At 42.9% G+C, this 19,158-nt stretch overlaps 1 protein-coding gene across 7 annotated transcripts in view; it reads right to left on the reverse strand.

Annotated features, from left to right (window-relative positions):
- Positions 1 to 6,773: 6,773 nt before the first annotated feature.
- Positions 6,774 to 19,158, reverse strand: part of TIAM1 (TIAM Rac1 associated GEF 1) — a 326,413-nt gene continuing 314,028 nt past the window's right edge. For all 7 annotated transcript variants that reach the window (XM_039857285.1, XM_039857282.1, XM_039857283.1 and 4 more), the window contains 5 exons: positions 18,033 to 18,091; positions 17,373 to 17,475; positions 14,910 to 14,997; positions 12,896 to 13,068; positions 6,774 to 9,243 (listed from right to left, as the gene is read on the reverse strand). In XM_039857285.1, coding sequence (XP_039713219.1) covers positions 8,774 to 9,243; positions 12,896 to 13,068; positions 14,910 to 14,997; positions 17,373 to 17,475; positions 18,033 to 18,091 — 893 coding nt within the window. In that variant the 3' untranslated portion in view covers positions 6,774 to 8,773. The remainder of the gene's footprint in view (positions 9,244 to 12,895; positions 13,069 to 14,909; positions 14,998 to 17,372; positions 17,476 to 18,032; positions 18,092 to 19,158) is intronic.

The raw sequence follows: 19,158 nt of genomic DNA on the forward strand, positions 1-19,158 counted from the left end.
GAAGCAGGAAGTGACCATTAATTGAGTCACACTGTAATGAATTAGGTATCGTTAGCTAACTTTGAAGTGAGGAAAGGTTTTGTGCCTTTCCCAGGACTACACAGCTAGCAGATGAAAATGTCAGGGTTCAAGCAGATGGGGTCCCTGATTCTTAATAGAGTGAGGAGCGGAAGAAAGCATGGACTGCCCTCTACAATAATCCAAACTTCTCAGACGATACTTTTTGATTTTCTCAAATAATTTTTAATAACTGTGTACCTTTCGTTCTCATTGACATCTAAATGTTTTTCATCATAAATTTGAATCATCTCAAAAAAAAACCAAAAAAAAAACCCTGACTTCTGGTAGACTGTTGCAATAATGGTCCCAAATGAATAGCACCTCCCCGGATTGGCACCCTTGGGCAGTTCCTTCCCAACCTGCCTCTGGGTTTGGACATACAATGTGCTTTAGCCAACGGGATATTAGCAAGCTTGAGTCAGGCAGAGGCTTGAAAACTGCTTCAGCACTGGAGCTCGCCCCCGTGCTCTTAGGAATCCTGAGGCCACCCTGTGTGTTTGCCCTAACACCCCCCACCCTCTAATGTGATGGTACTAGGTGGCAGGGCCTCTGAGAGATGACTAGGTTCAGACTAGTTCATGAGGAAGGATTAGTGCCCTTACGAAAAGAGAAATAGATCTCTCTCCACACACAGGCATCGAGGAAAGGCCATGTGAGGACACAGCAAGAAGGTAGCTGTCTGCAAGCCAGAAAGTAGGACCTCATCAGGAATTCAATCTAATTGTACCTTGACCTTGGACTTCCAGCTTCCAAACTGTGAGAAATAAATGTCTGCTGTTTTAAGTCACCCAGTCTATTGTATTGTTATGCCAGCCCAACCTGACTAAGATTCCATGTGAAGAAGCCCACATTAAGCCTGCTGGTGGGAGAGAGACCTACATGGAGCAGAGACAAGTTGTCACAGCCGGGACTTTCTAGATCAAAAAGCCTTCTGACTAAATGATATGTGGGTGAGGGCATAGGATGTGAGCGAGACCATCCAGCCCCAGCTGAGCTGACCCACCAGCTGACTTCAGAGGTCAGCCAACCTAGCCAAGACCAGAAGAAACGCCCGGCTGATTCACAAATCGCGAATATCATAAATGTTTTGTGAAGACACTAAACTTTAGGGTGGTGTGTTACATAGCAACTGATAACGTTCACATATTGTAAAGTTTGATATAAAATAAAATAAAATTGTCACTTTTCATGTATCTAATATAATCCGAATACCATAGCAATTTGATGCCCATCATCCATTTAAAAAATATATTCAAAAACTCAAAAAATTTCAATCATTCTTTTTGTTTTGAACTCATTTTTCTAATCCACTATCACCTTGATATACTGCTTTACAATAAAAATATTGAAATAAATTTGTTTAAAGTTTTGACATTTTCTGTGACCATAAAACTCCAACTATTTTTAAAAATCACTTTTGAATCGAGATGATTACAATCATTATTGGTCCACAATTGAACATATGAAAACATATGTGGAAAAATTTATTGAAAATCTAAATTTCACTAAAATTATTAAATATACAAAGTAAAATTTCCCTGAAAATGATCTCTTAATGATATGAAAGCTTTGATTTTTTTCTCAATTAGCTTGCATATCCATGAATGGATCTTACTTTTAGCTAGATAGAGAATTCAGCATCAATTCTATTTCTACCTTTCTTTTTCTTAGATGCCAGCACAGAGGAACATTGTTCGAAGACTATATTGGAATGAAAGAAGTTTTATTATGACAGCGTCACTCAATTCCTTGATCCCCTGGATCATGACGTACAAAATCAGAGATAACATCAATCACTATTTTAAATAACCTGACACCTTGATGAAGCCCTCCTTCAAACTGATTGAAAGCAAATTTGAAAACACCTCACCTGCAAAAGGATTAGCACTCTAGTAAGTAGAGTCATTTACTTTCTCGACACACTATTTCTGTGTCTGTTTGATGCCTCGAAGTATGATCTAGGAGAAATGAGAACAGTCTCTTTTATGAAGTGGGAAAGAGATGATTGTAAAAGAGAAGAGAAGGGAAAGAACTTACTCATCCATCACAAGCACATTTTTAGGTGAATAAATTTTAGAGAAGAATGTTTGAGCATCTGGATGTGGATTTCCCTTAGGCTCTCTGCATCCTCAAACGCCCTGGAAAGTCACGTTTTGGTTCAAGGACCATTGCTCTATTGAGTCTAGTTCATCTTTCCCTCACTAGTGGCGAGAAACTCCCTGAGACCGAAAGGTTTATTGAAAACCCACCAGTCACTGTCCCTTTCCCTGTTCTTCCACAAAAACCTTTCTTTTTCCACAACGGCTTTTAATAAAAGACATCGAGATTTGTTTCAAGTGAACAGAAACTTCACCCTAGCCACCCACCCCGCCCTTGACTTTCTGTCCATTTCCAAAACTAAGTAATTCTATCCTTGGGCCCATAAACACTTTAATGCCTACTAGTGAATTATTAAATTACAGTCTGCTTGAGCCAGAACTCGGTCCTGCGGCATCTCCGCTTCAACTATTGAGTCATATTTAAACCTTTTTTTTTTTAAGTCTATAAACCTTTTTTTTTTTTTCTCCAAAGGGCTCTTTTCTTCATTGGGTGTATGGTGATGTTGGGAAGAACAGATTGTCCAAACACGTCTGTGGCATAAAACTGATTTTATCACCATCATAAAAGCTCAACCTTCATTTCAATCTGGAGGCAAAACAAGCAGCCTGTATGGGGTGAGAGATATTGAAAATCCCTGAAGTTTTGAAAGAGCAAATGCACTGGTGTTCAGTTCATGTCGCTGTAAGTACTCCAAATCCTAGAGACAAATGGCCAAGCGTTCCAGTAAAACTGGGTATGGATTGGAGGAAAGGGGGAGAACCAGGAGAAGGCACAGTTCATAAGCATATTTGGCTCAAAACTCAAAATACAAGCTCAGATGCAAAAAGCCTGTTTCCCATGGCAGAGCCATAGGCATTTCTGTGACAAAGTGAAGACACTAGACAGGAAGTAGAACATTGACCACTCACCAAAAGCCAAATAGGAATTACGGCATCCTACGATTTAGAAATGTGCATCAAAATGTTTAAAATGCATAGCAAAGCACTCGAAGCTACTTCTATGACTGTACTCTAAGGAAGCATTGGACCCATGCACAAAGAATACATGACATAGATATTCACAGTATTTTTTTATGATAGTAAAAACTAAAATCTTTACTGTCCATCAGCAGAGCATTGGATATATAAATTATAGTAAATTACAGTCCACTAAGATGGATTCCTACGTAGCCATAGCAGAGTCCCCAACGTTTTTGGCACCAAGGACTGGTGCTCCTGTGAGAATCTAATGCCTGATGATCTGAGGTGGAGCTGAGGAGGTGATGCTGGCGCTGGGGAGCAGTTGCAAATACAGATGAAGCTTCACTCACTTGCCCGCCACTCACCTCCTGCTGTGTCGACTGGTTCCTAACAGGCCAAGGGCCAATACTGGTCCACAGCCCAGGGTTTGAGGACCTCTTACTCAAAGTGATGTAGACCTATTTATAATGTCATAGGAAAATGTCCACAATTAGTATGTTTAAGAGTAGAAATCAGGTTAATAAAATAGCATGTTAATAAAATAGTACAAACCCATTTTGTAAGTGTGTTTGCACACACATGCACACACATGCATTAAGAAACCAGTGAGGAAGGACTGAAAGCCAAAACGTTAACATCTTGATTGAAAGCAAACATGTTAAAGTCAACCGACCATAACTGTTTAAAGCGCAAGGCAATAACACCAGGCAGAATATAGGACAGAATATAGGACGATCTGTTTAAAATGAAGACAGCCAACTCAGAAACCAAGGAGTTCCTGGGAACGGCCCAGGAAGCCCCAAGTAGGTTTCAGGAAAAGAGGTCAAGTCTCAAAGCCAAAGAGGATGGAGCTGGGGCTCAGAAAGGTGACAGCAACTCTGTGAGGGTCTCACTGGCTAAGAAACCCAGCTTTGGTTTGATCTGGGTGTGGAACACATTGAAACATCATGGAAAATAAAAAACTTTTCTAAGGGATTCTGTTCTATAGTGGCTTCTGATTTTTAAAAAATTTAAAGATCCCGAATTGAGGTTTTGAAAAAAGTTATCAGGGCTCTCTGACCTGAGAGTAGTTGACTGCAGAAAGCTAGGTGTACATGTGGGTAATAACCCCAAGTCACTAAACAGCACAAGACCTCTTGTCCCCAAGTAAGAAACCGCCAGTAGTAAGAGTCTGATGTTAAAAGCAGTGACATGAAGACTTGCCAATTCATCACTTTAAACCGAGCACATGGTGGAGGTCGACTAGGGGATGGACATCGTTCTGCTGAATCAGGGTAATTTATAGTCTAAAAGTTAGTTCATACTGTAGAAAGTTTGGAATAGACCAGAATGAACTATTCTAGATAAATGATATTTAATATATGACGCATTCTATTGTCATTGCGGGGAGAGTAATGAACGACAGGGAGGACAATGGAAAGAAAGTGATCCCAGGGACATGTTTTGAGACGGTTTCTACCACTGCTTCAGTCAACCAGACAGTAACTTAACAACACCTATACTCTGTATTTGAACATCGACATCTTTTAGAGAAGCCTCTGGGGAAAGTGGTGCTGCAATTCTAATCCCACACATTTTTTAAATAAGTGGATGAATATTTTGAGTATTCGTTTTATTATTCTCCCTGTATTTTCATTTTTTCCCTCTTCCGGGATAGGTCTGTGGTGAGATGGAAAGCGGAAATTGCTCATAACACTCAGATAAAAGCTGGCTATCGAGAAAAAGTCCAGAGAAAAATGAGGGCTTGTCTACACTGCTTCTTCCCCCAGCCCCGACACAAATGGAAAGCTTTGTATCATATCCGCTGGCTGGGATACAAGCAAGAGAGTTAAGTCTGGAAGATGGAAGTGGCAAGAATGTGGGCAAGCCATCCTGGTAACAGCCCAGGAACCATCGTGGAAAATAAAAAAACTTTTTTCTAAGGGATTCTCTTCTATAGCAAGACACTAATGCCAGGGACCTGGGTGCAGAGGTGCTCCAGGTGGGCAAAAGGAAACACTAAGGAGTCCACCGCCAATCGAGATAGAGCCTGTGGACAAGAACAACGGTCACAGCGATAGTAACCTGTGCACGGGGAGGACCCCACCCCAAAACTCCCGAAACCTGGGTGACCACAGACGGGGGAACCGAGGTGTTTTCAGACAGCCTGGTGAAGTGGGAATCTGAAAAAGAAATTAAACTGGGGTAAAAAAAGGAGGTTGAAGCTTATTTCTGCACCCTCGACTTTGCAAAGTCAGCTCCTCCACAGAGAGACTCAGCGATGGGTAAGGAAAGCAACCCCAGCTGCCCACACCTCGCTTAGATCAAGCACAAACTGTTGGAATAATTTCATCAGGTGCAAGTTGGCTTCACTCGGTCATACTCCAAATGGGATACATTGGATACTAAAATGTATTCGTATTTTAAAATGTGTATATTGGTACAGTAGAGCCTGAATATACTTAAAATAAACAGGTATGTGCTCTGAATCAAAATTCAGCATCGAACCATCTGGAGACCCCAAACCAATGCTTCTCAAACTTGAACATGCATGTGAAATCAGCCGGGGATCTTGTTAAAATGCAGGTTCTGGTTCAGTAGGTCTGGGTGGGGCCCAGGGTTCTGCATTTCTAACAAGCTCTGGTGCTGATGCTGTTGGTCCATGAACCACACTGAGAGCAAATAGCTAAGAGGATTCTTCTAGCCGGTTCACCTGGAAGGCAGGTGTGGGTGGAATAAGCTGACTGCATGAGGCTTGCAAGGGACTGAAAAGTAAAATCAGGACTGGAAGGGAGGGGTAAGGCACCCGGGACTGAACTTACCTTTTGCATGTGATTCTCTGGGAGACCCAGGCAGCGAGACACCTCGTAACCAAATGTGGAGGCAGACCCTGGGTTCAAGAGCTCACCCAGCCAGGCCGGTCTACGCTCTGCACTTCACCCCAATACCTCGGCCTGGCACCCCTCAGCCTGCTCCCACCAGGAGGGGGCAGGAAACTGGAAACTAGTGCTCGGTGTGGGCACAGATCCCTAGTTTGTGCCATTTTCTGTTTTCCAAATCAGTAGACCAAGATGCCAAGCAACTTGAATGCCTTTTTTGGTGTATGTGTGGTTGAAACTTCAAGCTCTAATAGAAAGATAAATGTCATATTATCTCACTTATATGTGGAATCTAAAAACAAAAACATCTGAGCTCAGGGGTATAGAGAACAGATTGGCAGTTGCCTGAGGCAGTGGGTGGGGGATGGGTAAAATGGGTGAAGGGATCTAAAGGTATGAATCTCCAGTTAAAAACTGAATTAAGTCATGGGGATGTAATGTATAGCATGGCGGCTATAGTTAATACTGTGTTTGCATATTTGAAAGTGGCTGCTAGGAGAGTTCATCTTAAATGTTCTCATCACAAGAAAAAAGTTTTGTAACTATGTGTGGGGACAGATGTTAACTGGGCTATTGTGATAATTTTGCAGTATATAAAGTATCGAGTCATTATGCCATACACCTGAAACTAATATGTCAATTATACTTCAATAAAAAATAAATTAAAAAAAAACAAAACTGACTTCTGCTAAGTCAGTTTTCCCTTGATGATCATAATTTGGGGGACAGGGAGCAATCCCAGGAATTATCTCCCACTAATAGCTCCTATCCATCCTCCCATTCAAAAAGGCACAGACACTTTTCAATATTTTTATTGTTTGACAGGCATTTACAACGTTCCATTCATAGACCTAAAAACATAAAAATAGACCTTCTTTCAGCTTATAAAAGAAATATATAAGAACTTTTGACATAGACACGTCATGACCTTATGTACAAGAGACAATGGCACCCTCTGCTAGCACAAGACTTTCCAGCATTTTCTGACGGACCCGCGGCACTGGGACTAAGTAAATGTGACACTGAGGAGCCTCAGCTTTCCATCCGGACACAATCGAACTGGAGATGATATGGAACAATGCAGTGATACAAAGGGTATAGAAACCATTCTAAAGCTTTTTAAGAAAATCAGAAGATATAGCAAAAATTTAATAGAATAAAACTTTCAAAAGATCAAGCTCAAAGCCCTGGAAACCCGAAAGGGGGCGGGAAGAGAGGGCAGGAAAGCGGGTGAAGCAAGCAGGGGCACAGAGCATGATGTTCTGAACTCTCTATTGTCTGGAAATATAAAGTCATAACTGATTTTTATAAAATATAATTCCTAAAGCTACTATAAAATTCAGGTCTTTAAAGTACCTACTGATGTGTCAAACACCAAATAGATATTTTCCCCAAAAAGAAAGTTTTCATATTATTTAAACCCTTCTTAGGAGGTGGACATTGTGAAATGGGGGGAAAAAAAAAAAGCTATAAACCTTTTTTTAAAAAATTAAATTGAAAGTGCTTTAACTTGTTTTTGCTCTCCCATTTAGAACTCTGTTTAGATGTTAGGTTTTTAGCATGTTTACCCTGTTTCATTGGCATGAAGAACGTGTTCTAAACATAAGACATGTTTTTGAAGAGGTTGTTTTGTTAGGAGGTTTGGTTATGGACTGTCAGGGAAGGCGTAGGTAATCTATGAATGAAGATGCAACTCTGATAAGAAAACCAATGGTCACCATAGCAACCCCATGAGAAGGAGTCTCCCCTCCCCCTCCATATGCGACACACACGCACACACACGAACGCACACACACTGCCTCTTCGGGTGTCGTGTTTAATTCCACCAAGCTCCCATCTCAAATAGAGGTTCAAACCTTTAAAAAAAAAAATCTGTTTCTTGGGAAAAAAAGTTTCTCCTAAGTGTGGGCATCTTGTAGGCCTTTCATATATAAATATAAAATCACCATGCCTTACTCTCTCTGTAAAAGGTAAAATCCTCATTTTTAGACTCAGAATTACATTAACACTGTAAAATTCTCATCTGTTTGTGCCCCTGCATCTCAGGTAAAATACAAAAAAATAGCATTTAGGTTTTTTTTTTTTTTTTTCAAGTGATAAATTTGGATCTCTTTTTCAAGAGTTTTGGCATCTTTATAACTCTATGCAAAAACTAGAACTTCCAAACACTGACATCAAGTGAGACCAGCTACAGACAAAACAGAAGAAAAAAAAAAAAAGGGCTCATCGAAACATAAATCTCCACCCTCGACTCACACATCCTTAAAATACACAGATATTCTCAGACATTTACGAAGGAAAGGAGGAAGAACACTGCAAGCTGTACAGTTGCTTTGTTTTGCGTGTGAAGTCGTGTTTTCCCAACTAAAAGATGGCTCTGGATTGATTTCAGACAGAGCGATCTTTATTACTATCCCTTGTTGTGCTATTCCTTAAACTCGTCTGTTGTACATACTTAAACTCCTGGGGTAACCTGCTTTCCAGTGCTATAGAATCTTTTTTTTTTTTTTTTAAATTCTTCGGGCCCTGATTGATTGAGAATAAATAAAAGCCCTTAGTAACGTACAGAAGATAGGACTCGAGCGGATGTGAGGTTCTGAACAATCCCTTCCGATGTCGTTAGAATGATGAAGTTGGGTGACTACGATGGCTTCAGAGCAACGTCAGCTGCCAAGACTGTGTGCAAGAGCGCGACCTACGGGACGTGCTCCTCCTCGAGGGCGCGGGACCGGGGCAGAGTGAGGGCGGGGCGGGGAAAGTATCTACACACGCTCTAGGGGGAAGGGACGCCGTCAGTCAGATCTCCGTGTTCAGTTTCCTGGACGAGGCAAAGTCTTCACGCCTAACCCAAATGACTTCCTCGCTTGTGCTCTCCAGGCCGCCACTGATGCCCGACAGGGCAGCTTGCTTCTTGAGCTGCGTCATGCGGGACGCGTGACTGTCTCGGGGTTTCCGTCCTCTCTCCCGCTGACCGATGGAGGCGGCCTGAAGCCGCTCCTGCAGCTCTCTGTCCACGTCGGCGCCCTTCACGGACTCACAGAACTCATCATCGTCACTGAGGATGTCTGTCTCCTTGATGTCGTCTTGCTCCTCATACTGAGCAAGATCAAACTGTTCCTCTACCCATCGGTCAGTGTCCCCGCCACCGGGGGGCTGCTGGGACTCTTTCTCCGGGCTGCTGGCGGAGATGGCGTCAGAATCAATGGTAAACCTGTTTCGGGCCAGTCGCCGCCTCCTTCTCCCCAGAGACTTGCTTGGGGCGGACACTGCACACACACACAAAAATATAAAAATAAAACCCCCACGTGCTTTACATGAGATGAAAATCCAGAGAGCAAAGCAAAGAAACACTAAACGGTATGGCTTGATATTATTCGGGGCTTAAAGTCCAGACTTCACCAGTCTGCCTCGGAGTCTCTGCCTCACACAGCTGCCTGGACTTAGAGGACGTCCTAGCACTGGACCGAAGGGCAAGGGGAGACAGAGGGACGCAGGGGAAAAGGGAGTTCGACTCCCTCCGAAATAATCCATTTCTCTACCTGTGCACCTGGGAGGCAGGTGATGCCGATGCCTGCTGCTCTCACGTGGACCCCTGACCTTGGCATCGGTCAGTGCCCTTAAACCTGACAACGCCCCGTGCGCGGCGCAGGGCTCCGAGGATCCCCGGGGCAGTCATTTAGCTGGAATGGGTCTTTAGTAAGGGGTGGGGGGTGCTTCTAGAGTCTCGCTGTCTTTGCAGAAATCACTATAATATCTCAAGGAGGCAGAAGCCCTGGTCTGAGTTATCTTGCTCTCTGGGAAAATAAAGGTAGCATTCCTTGAGGATCTGCAGTTGGAGGAAGGGCACAGCATCCCTCTTAAAGAGACGGCAGAAAAGAGGGGCTCTCAGAGACAGAGTCTCCAGTTAGTTCCCTGTCCTCGTTCTGACAACCCCCATATGAACCGTGAGGCTAAGCAAATGGGCTTAATCTACCAGACTGTTCTCTATCTCACCGATTTCGCTTCTAAAAAGCAATTAAAATATCAGTGCGTGAGTGGGATGAAAACTAAATCATATATGACGCCCAGGCGGCCGATCAAAAAAGTGCTGTGTAAAGTGACAAACGGTTAAGAAAAACAAATCTTTGAATCCATTCTTTCATCCTACCGCCCTCTAGGAAGCCAGATTTATTAAAAACAAACAAATAAACAGAAGACGGCACCCAATCAATCATACAAACAATCCCACCACACACACACACACAAAAGACAGCTGCCATGGAAACACAGCTGCTTCACTGCTAGTGAAGTAGCTGCCGCATTACAGACGAGAAGGTGAGACGCGACACAGCTCATGGAGGGCAAGAGCCTCAACACCAAGGTGAGACACAACACAGCCCACGGAGGGCAAGAGCCTCAACACCAACTGAGAGCTGCGTCCCTAAAACCTAAGCCCTAACCATTAAAATTGCTTCAGTGCCACTGAAAGATGACTATTCTGCCCAACGTAGCCTTGACTTCAAATACAGAAGGCAGGAGGTCGAGGAGCTGGACAATGGGCTGACCTGGCTCCAATTCCAGCCATCCTCTCCCCCCGAATCCCTGTGCTTCCTTCCATCATCGTTCCTAAGTGTTCTACCATCTTAAAACATGGAACAAATGGACATCACGTTCATTCCAGGAGGGGAATAAAACCCATTTCCAGGGGGGCAGGGAATGGAAAAAAGGAATAACCAACTACTATTGGGAAGAAGTGATTTTTTTTCTCAATGCCTTCATAATGGAGCCAGACTCTCTCCATCACTATATTTGAACTCCCTCAATTCAATATTGGGCCATTGGAAATATTTGTCGATGCTCTGCATGCTGAAGTATTAGAGGCAAAGTGTGCTAATGTCTGCTTCTTTGAAATGTGTCAAAAATAAGATGAGTCCATGGATGAGAGATGGATAGGTATGCGATCATGAGGATATAGAAAAATACTGACAATTGATGGTGGGTATGAATGTGCAATTCTCTCGGCTGTTCTACATGTCTGAAAATTTTCATAAAATGTGGGAATGAAAAATTTTTCAGTTGGTTATTGGCAGATATACAGTACTTCTAGACTATATTCAGAGCTATAATTATTGAGACAGGATGTCCGGCTTTACTGTGCTATTCGAACAGAACAGAGGGAGAAATAAACTACCTGGGTAGCCATGATGATGCATAATGAAACATGAGTCTCTATCCTTTATTAAAAGGATACTTAATAACCCAGCCAGCCTTATGGAGTTCAGAGAGACTCTGATTTGAGCATTTCCAGGGTTCAACATTTAGACTGACCGGTTAGTGCTGTGCTTACCCACTCACACACCATTTTTAAATCAACTAACATGCAGGTCCTGATGATAGCGAAGAGCTTCAAAAGTAGAAAGCTAGAGACTTTCTTCAGCCAAAAATCAGCCATCAGACAGAAAATCTTCCAATCAGCCAAAGCCCACAGGCTCTGACATCAAGGCTGTCCCCTGGAATTCATGATGCTGTGTAGGGTGTGGGCTGGTCATGTTTTCTTTCTACAAGGGATCCCAACGGGACAACTTTTGAGTGTTTGGGCTTAGTTTCAAAGTAAATGCAGCTCTGAATTTAGGTTCATTGATTAACAACTGAAAGTTGGCCAAGGACAGACGGGGGTTCCTGAGGTTGGAACACGGTCCTAATTAAACATTCCCCGGCAAAGGAAAGGAGCAGGTGAGACAATTCCAAGGTGAAGTTCTCTACTGTGAGCTAGAAAGGGATCAGAGAAGCTTTCTACACAAGGACTCTGTGAGAAATCAAGGATATAGAGGTTTGCATCGCTCTTAGGATATTTTGGAGAACCCAGGAGAGTGCTGGGTGTTCACCACCCTAGGTTTTCAATAAAACACTTATCAACTGATTGGAGGGAGAATAGATTCAAGATAACTAACCCTCTAACATCAGTTAAACTTAAGGTGCTTACAGACTGTAATATCCCATGTCAAGCTATGTAGGCTGCGTCTGTGGAAACCTTCAACCATTCGCACGGCTACCTGAGCCTCGTCCACCGGTGGAAAGGCAACTGGGACAAAGTTCATAACCTTTTTGGCAAACGCAAAGGAAGCTTATTTCACTGGACTCTCCCCTGCAAAATTCTAGGCTGGCTCTTAAGAAAGGAATGAGTATCTCGATGTCATTAATACCTACGTGTTATAGAAATATCTTTCTTCCTGGATATGTGTTATTGTCATTATAGGTAGTAGTATTGATCTTCCTTCCTCACTGCTCCAAGGTGATGATTCTAGCCCTAAAAGAATATTTACTCTGGGGTCATTTAAGCTCTAGGTTGTTTTTTTCCGAGAGCAGCTGAAGGCTTGCCCAAATTAACACTGAAGCTGAAAATAAAGTTGCAGGCACAAGGCAAGGGTAGAAATCTGATATGCCATCTGGTCTACCGAACATGGAATCTTTACTGAGAACAAGCATCGCTGAGTTTCCGAACTATAAAGCCACCGTGTTCTCAGAAGGATGGGCCGCGACCTTGCTGAGACATGACATACTGCTTTTTGCTCGACAAAGCTGGCTGTCATGCAAAGCAGTGACTCTCATTCCTCAAGCCGGCTGAGACAGCCCCTCCAGAAGGAGAAGGTACTCGGCTCCCAGCTTGGCGAACGAGAGAGGAGCTCACCAGCCAGGAGGAGGAGGGCAGCGAAGGGAAAGCTGGAGGGAGGACAAGAGGGGTAAACCAAGCGTGGGTCCCCAGGGAGCCACCGGGAAAGAGGCCAGAGTCAAGGAACCTCATACCAGGGAAGACCCGTACCCCACTGTTAGCTCCAAAGGCCACATCTAAACCCTGCTCAACAAGGATTTCGAGCTCACTCAAGCCCTACAGCGGACTGGGGGTGACGGGGATCTTGAATGTCTGAATCCCCACAGTACCTGCCCTGCTCATGGCTGGCCTGGCCCCTTTGAGCGCACATAATCTTTTTCCTCCAAAAGGGACATATTGCTGGGACGAGGGAAGGCTTTCGGTTTTCAGGAGCTGTCTTCTGTGCTTATCACGGAGGATCGAATGCACAGCCTTCAGGAAATCCTTTCGGTTCTCTGGGGAGCTATGAAAAGAAGATTTATACACGTTAAGGAAACAGTGCTTAGCACGCGGGGAACTTCTGATGTTATCAGGTGCAGCTAAGCAAATATCCCCGAGGACCAAACCTTAAAGACAGAAGCCAGATCCCCAGTTCTGGGCTGAGCTGTGTCTTCATCGCTGGGGACAGAACACAGGTATGCCTGTCCCTTTATGCTTCAGAATTCTCTCCTGCAGCCAACTTGGGACGACAAAGTGGTCCACTAATAAACAGGTGGACCAATAGATGAATTTTGCACCAAGAAGTTGCCAAATTCTGATCTTGGTACGTAAGGCAGAGCTTTTCATTCTAAAATGTTTTTACAGACAAATGAACCATAGATCCTTACAGCTCTACAGAGCACCCAAAGACCAATGTCCCAACATCTTTAGTTTCCTCTAGAGTTGGGTTCTTTTAAAGATCAACTCCTCTTACAAGACATTTCAACATGTAAATATTAATGCTACATTTTTAAGAAAACAAATCTTCTCGAACCCTAATTCTCGAAGTAAAAAATACTTCGTAGGTTAAGAATTGTTTTTCTTACTAACATTCTCAGTATTTCTTCCCAGGTTAAGTTTCACCTGGTATTTCTTATTAACAAAGAATACGGCATCTCTAGGCGTCCGCTCACTGGACTCCGTGGATTTTACCAACAAAATCACAAGTATATTCACCTAAATAGATGGTAAAGATGCTGCTCGAACGAGATGTAGATTATTTGAAAAAAAAAATTTTCAATTCTAGTCTCAAACGCTCCCTGGGATCTGCCCGTTGTTGATCCCTGTCACCCAATAAGATCGGTGATATAGAAACATAAAACATGGGATTTGAAGCCAAACCCACGTGAGTTTGAACTCAGTGTTCATTTGCCATTATATAAGGTCTTAGGCAAAGTAGCCTCTATGAGCCTTGGTTCCCCATTGGTAAAATGGGATCACAGCAGTACCACAGTCTGACTAAATGAAATAATGCATTAAGATGCTTAGCGTAGCTCATGCTTGGTAAATATGCCTTCTTATTACAATAGCAATATCATTATCAAATACTGTAATCATCATCATATTAATTCTGTTTTGTGGGCAACCCACAGCATACTACTCCCCACAGTGTGGGGTATTGGGTAAGTATCAAGGAAATTACTGAATACCTAAGATCCAATTAAAGTATAAATGAGATCGTATCAGAATGCCGCCCATTGGGATCATCTATCTTGACATTTTTAGGCAGAAATAAAAGAGAGAGAAAGAGAGAGGGAAAGAACAAGAAGAAATAAGTAGAAGCCCACACTGTAAGTTTAGCTTCCACTCAAGATCCGCAGATGAAACCGAGCAACCTGCACCAACCTCCCTACATTGATGTTTCTGTACGTGATGAGGAATCCTGGTGACACCTGCACACACTCTCACCTCCTCCCCGTTGACTCTCCATCAGCTGCATCTCAGAGATGCTACAGTTTAAACAAACAACATATCCAAACACCGAAACAAAATATTATAAGACAACAACTTCCTTCTAATCTACCGAATGTAAACATGGGAAGAAAGCCCACATTTGATCATTGAATATATTTGAAAATTCCTATTTCCTTTTAGAAAGATATTGAATTAACCAGATTACTGTCTGTATTCTAGTAAAATTAGTTTAAGGTATCCAATTAATGTCATTTAATGTGTTCAATAATTTCTCAAATGTATAAGCAAAAGCATAGAGTCTAGAGATGCCCAGGCTGGTCTGCAGAACCCAGAGCGGGTTGGGAGACACCAAGCACAGTCACATTCTTCCCCCTGAGTGGCACGGTCTTCACATCACAGCCCCAGGCTCACCTGCAGCACAGGTGGAAGACTCTCTCCGGCCTCCCTTCCGACTCTGATTTTACGTGGACAATTTCACACACGGTATTTGCTTCTGCATCTAGGCAAATTAAACCAAGCATAAATTAGGGCATGTTTCCAAGAGATCGATTCACATTTTTACAAAAGCATCTTCCATGCTTCGGTATAAGATCACATTGTGCAGAGCAGCATAGGACCAAAGGAAGTTGACCACGACCCCGTGATCCGAAGAAGACCAAGTGTTCGAAAACTTATCGAGTGCTAAGGAAAAGAATGCTCGAAAAATTTCCAGTTGCAACCATCTCCTTCTAGATGGTCTACAAGGATAATCATTGATCGCAGAACTGACCCTTCCAGGTGCACGGCCTATTTAGCTGAATTATTTCAATGAAGCGATTAGCTGTTTTGGCACCTGTGGGACTAGACAGAACCCAGGATTCCAGTGCAGATGTCACCAGGCTGGTGATAAAAAGAGGCAGACCCTCATCTTCTGTGGGGGGACCCCTTCCCGGGAATGACCGGGTCCAGTGCTTTGGACTATAGCAGGTCCAAATGGGGCTTCTCTTTCTCAGCCCTGCCTCGGTGCCCACTCTGTGTGAACCAAAAATGGTATGATGAGAAGGTAATAAAGATTTACATTTTAAGGTAATTTCTAAGTCTTGTAATACCTGGCTGGCAACACCATATTATTATTTTATAAGCCTTGCAACGTGTATCATTTGAAGTTATGAATAAAGTGTTTGTGGGAGACAATTTATGACAAATACCATGACTGCACCTTGTGAAGTCTCACCCTTGGCCAGTGGGTTCAGAATTCTGGTCACGAACTCTCATTGTGCCACATTATTCAACCCCAACCAGGACCCATTTGCAAAAAGTGTCATGAGCTCTTCCAAACTAAGATAAAAACCTAGACATTCCATGTTCTGATTCTCAATACAATCCACTGAAATGTATTTCACAGTGAGGGACATGTTGGCTAGTGTTTACAACTCCATTAAAATAGGGTTTTATCTTGATGGTTTCAAATTTAATTGAAATGAAAAATAAACGATGAGAATGGAATGTCACGCCACAACTATGGCTTTGTTTTAAAAATGTAATGTCTTGAGGTACTTATTTAGGCCCCAATGAAGGCAAAATTCCTGGCTGAGAACCTGCAGCAATTTGCTATAAACATACGCTTTCCTCATTTATAAATATATGAACTGGATAATTTACAGCCTAAGACTGCAAAGTTAGACAACACTGATATTTAAGAGCCAAAGCCTCAAAGTTTTATCACAGCTCTTTGCAGATCTCCAACCTACGGATCCCCGCAAATTCACACGTACATCAATTTTATAAATCAAATCACTGGTAAAAAGGCACCAGGGTAAATTTCTGTCCTGGAAGGTGAGATAGAAACCTTCTTAAGGCAAATAATCATCCCGAATATGTTTATCCAACGTGGTATTTGCATTTGAGGTTTTCTACTGCACAAGGCATAACAACTGTGAAGGAAGATGCACTTAATTTAATTTGGGTGAGTCATCGAAGGTTCATAAAATATTACAGGAGGTTTTTCCCCATCACATAGGGGAAGTGGGTTTTATGAGGATCGTAGATGTAGAAACAAGTGGAAACAGGAAAACGATGAGCCACATCAACAGGACACTGAGAACTTAACACTCCCATCAGGAGCATGAAGTAGGAGTGCAGATCCTCCGTGCACCTGACACTTCCATGGCGTCTCTCTACTCCCAGACACCTGAAAGTTTCTACTTGTCCCCCAAACGTGCCCCTTCCAGGATAGGTCCAGGAGAGCCACTCCTGGTAGTTCCTCCCTAGATCAGCCTCAAATTAAGCCCTGGGTGGGGCCTCCGAGTCAGTCAATACCCTGTTGATGTTCACTTCTCATATGCTTAAAGCATCATCTAGTTTTGAGTATGTTCATTGCTATCCAAGAACTCACTTCACTGCTATTTGGATCACAGGAAAAGAACTGACATTTCAAAGTCTTCACACCGATACAAAGATTTAGAATCTATCAGAAAGAAAAATGTATTCAGTGGCTTTTTTTGTGCTTTGGTCTTTTCAGGTCTTTCAGTTAAAAGGCAAGTCAGTGGGCTTTCATCTGCTTGTGGGCTTCAAGGATTCTTTCCAGGAGACTCATCACTACTCAGGTATTAGTCCCTAATACTATTAATTAATATAAATAACAGAGTGACTAGAATTCCTTGGAACAATACGGAAGGCATTACATCCATTCACTCCGTTCATTCATTCACTCACTTCCTCTCATACAAATATTTAATAAATGGTGGGGCAAATAAGAGGCAATGGACAGATGGAGGGAAAAGAGAGGTAAGGAGCGGAGAAAAAAGATGGTAGGGTGGTTAGACCAAGAGCGTGGATTCAGAAAAACAATTCACACACACAGGAGACGCACGTACCCAGCCGTTCAGAGTTTACCTGCACTTGCTAAAGCTCGAACCTGCAGAGCTTCGGTAGGGATCATATGCCGAAATCGGAAAGGGTCCCACTCCTCATAGATTGAAAGCCTGTGAGATCCTACCTGTAGGAAGAAAAGGAACCAGGTGCATGAGAACGGTCTGCTCTAGCCGGTGCTAGTCAGACGCCCCACCCTTCTCTAAACCAGTGACACTGGGACCCAGTTCTTGTGTGGAGGACCTGGACCGTGTGTGTACTTTTACTCATCCAGTAGAGAGGAAGAGGCCATGTGATAAGTATGCTGAGGGGTGCGAACACGTTTGCTAACCAAATCCAGGTAAAGGAGAGACACAGGAAAGAGAAGAGGGATCTCGAAACAAGAAGAGGGGCAGGAAGAACAACAAGAGAAAAAAAAAATAGTGTTAAGAAGGTTCTAGCCACGGCAGACCCAACACTATTCACTTCCATGCTCTAAACGTGAGCCTGCCTGAAAGAAGGCAGGTCAGGCCATTTCCTCGAGCTCTTAGCAACACTTGAAAAAAAAAAAGAAACAGAAAAAGAAAAAAATCATAAAAGGCTAATGACTGACGAAGGGGCAGACTTATGATTATGCCGCTAAAACAGAGAAGCAGATAGAAAGGGAGATTCTTTCAAACTGTGGGGTGAAATGCGAAGTCTTACAAGTTTCTTCTTCTGTTTGGAGCCATCTTTATACACAAGGACCACAGCAGTTTTGAAGACTGGAAAAAAGTAAAATAAAAGCGGTTATGGCAAATAAAGACCGGGGTTTCCCCCTAAACTTCAATACCCTGTGGTAATAAACACTAGTTATGAAGAGACAGCAGAGACCCAGCTACCAACTCCCACTCCACCTTCCACTCACTCGTCACGTCTGCGAAACTCAAAAGCCTGAGACAAATTTCCCAGATTCAGAATAAACACGGCCACCTAAATAGATGGAAATAAACGCCCCCTCTCCCACGGAAACTTCTGGGTCACATATGAGACTTTGACTAGAGTGTCATTTTAAAAATAAATTTTGAAAATAAAACGATAACCTAGTTTAAAATTTCAGCCGATAACATTTAACAAAAACGTACTAGTTCGGCAGCTGGAGAAATAATATACAAACACCTTTAACGATAATAATAACAATTGTTTAAGGTGATGTATAGCTATGTCGATTAAGCTAATATTACACACACGGTGTTCATAATTCAGGAAACTTATAGTTTATTGTTCTTCATAATTGGTTTATGAAGTAGAATGTAATTCCGCTTCTTCCAAACAGGCTGAATCACAGAAAACTCTGTAGAAGCAGGAAGTGCGGAGCGTTACTCTTATATTCTTTGTGGAGTGGGGAGATACGATGGAGTTAAGCATAATCTTCCATACAAATCTTTAAATAATACCACAAATGCTCGACACCCAGTGATTCTGACTCCTCCTGGGGAAGAAAGAACTGGTGCCCATAGGGATGTGAGGGTGACTCCAGCCCATCCTTAGTTGTCCGTGAGAAGGTCTCTGTTTCTCTTCACACTCTGACCCTAAGGCACAGCTGGGACTCATAGGTGACATGCCTGGTGTGCCAGACACAGAATTACAAGGGAATAAAGCTCCAGAGAATTCTCAGAGATGGGCCCCCAGGCCCTCTGGAGACAAAACCAAAGTACTTGGGTCATTTTCTATCCTACTTAAGATAGGGCAGTCTCCCCTCCATGTACCGTCGCCCTAAATCTCCACTGCGGGAAAATAAGCTTGACGATACAAAGAAGCTGGCTCCAGGCACTGTGTCTGGACTGCCCCT

This window comes from Pteropus medius, unplaced genomic scaffold (genome assembly GCF_902729225.1).
Source record: "Pteropus medius unplaced genomic scaffold, Ma_sr-lr_union100, whole genome shotgun sequence".
Taxonomy (NCBI): Eukaryota; Metazoa; Chordata; class Mammalia; order Chiroptera; family Pteropodidae; genus Pteropus; species Pteropus medius.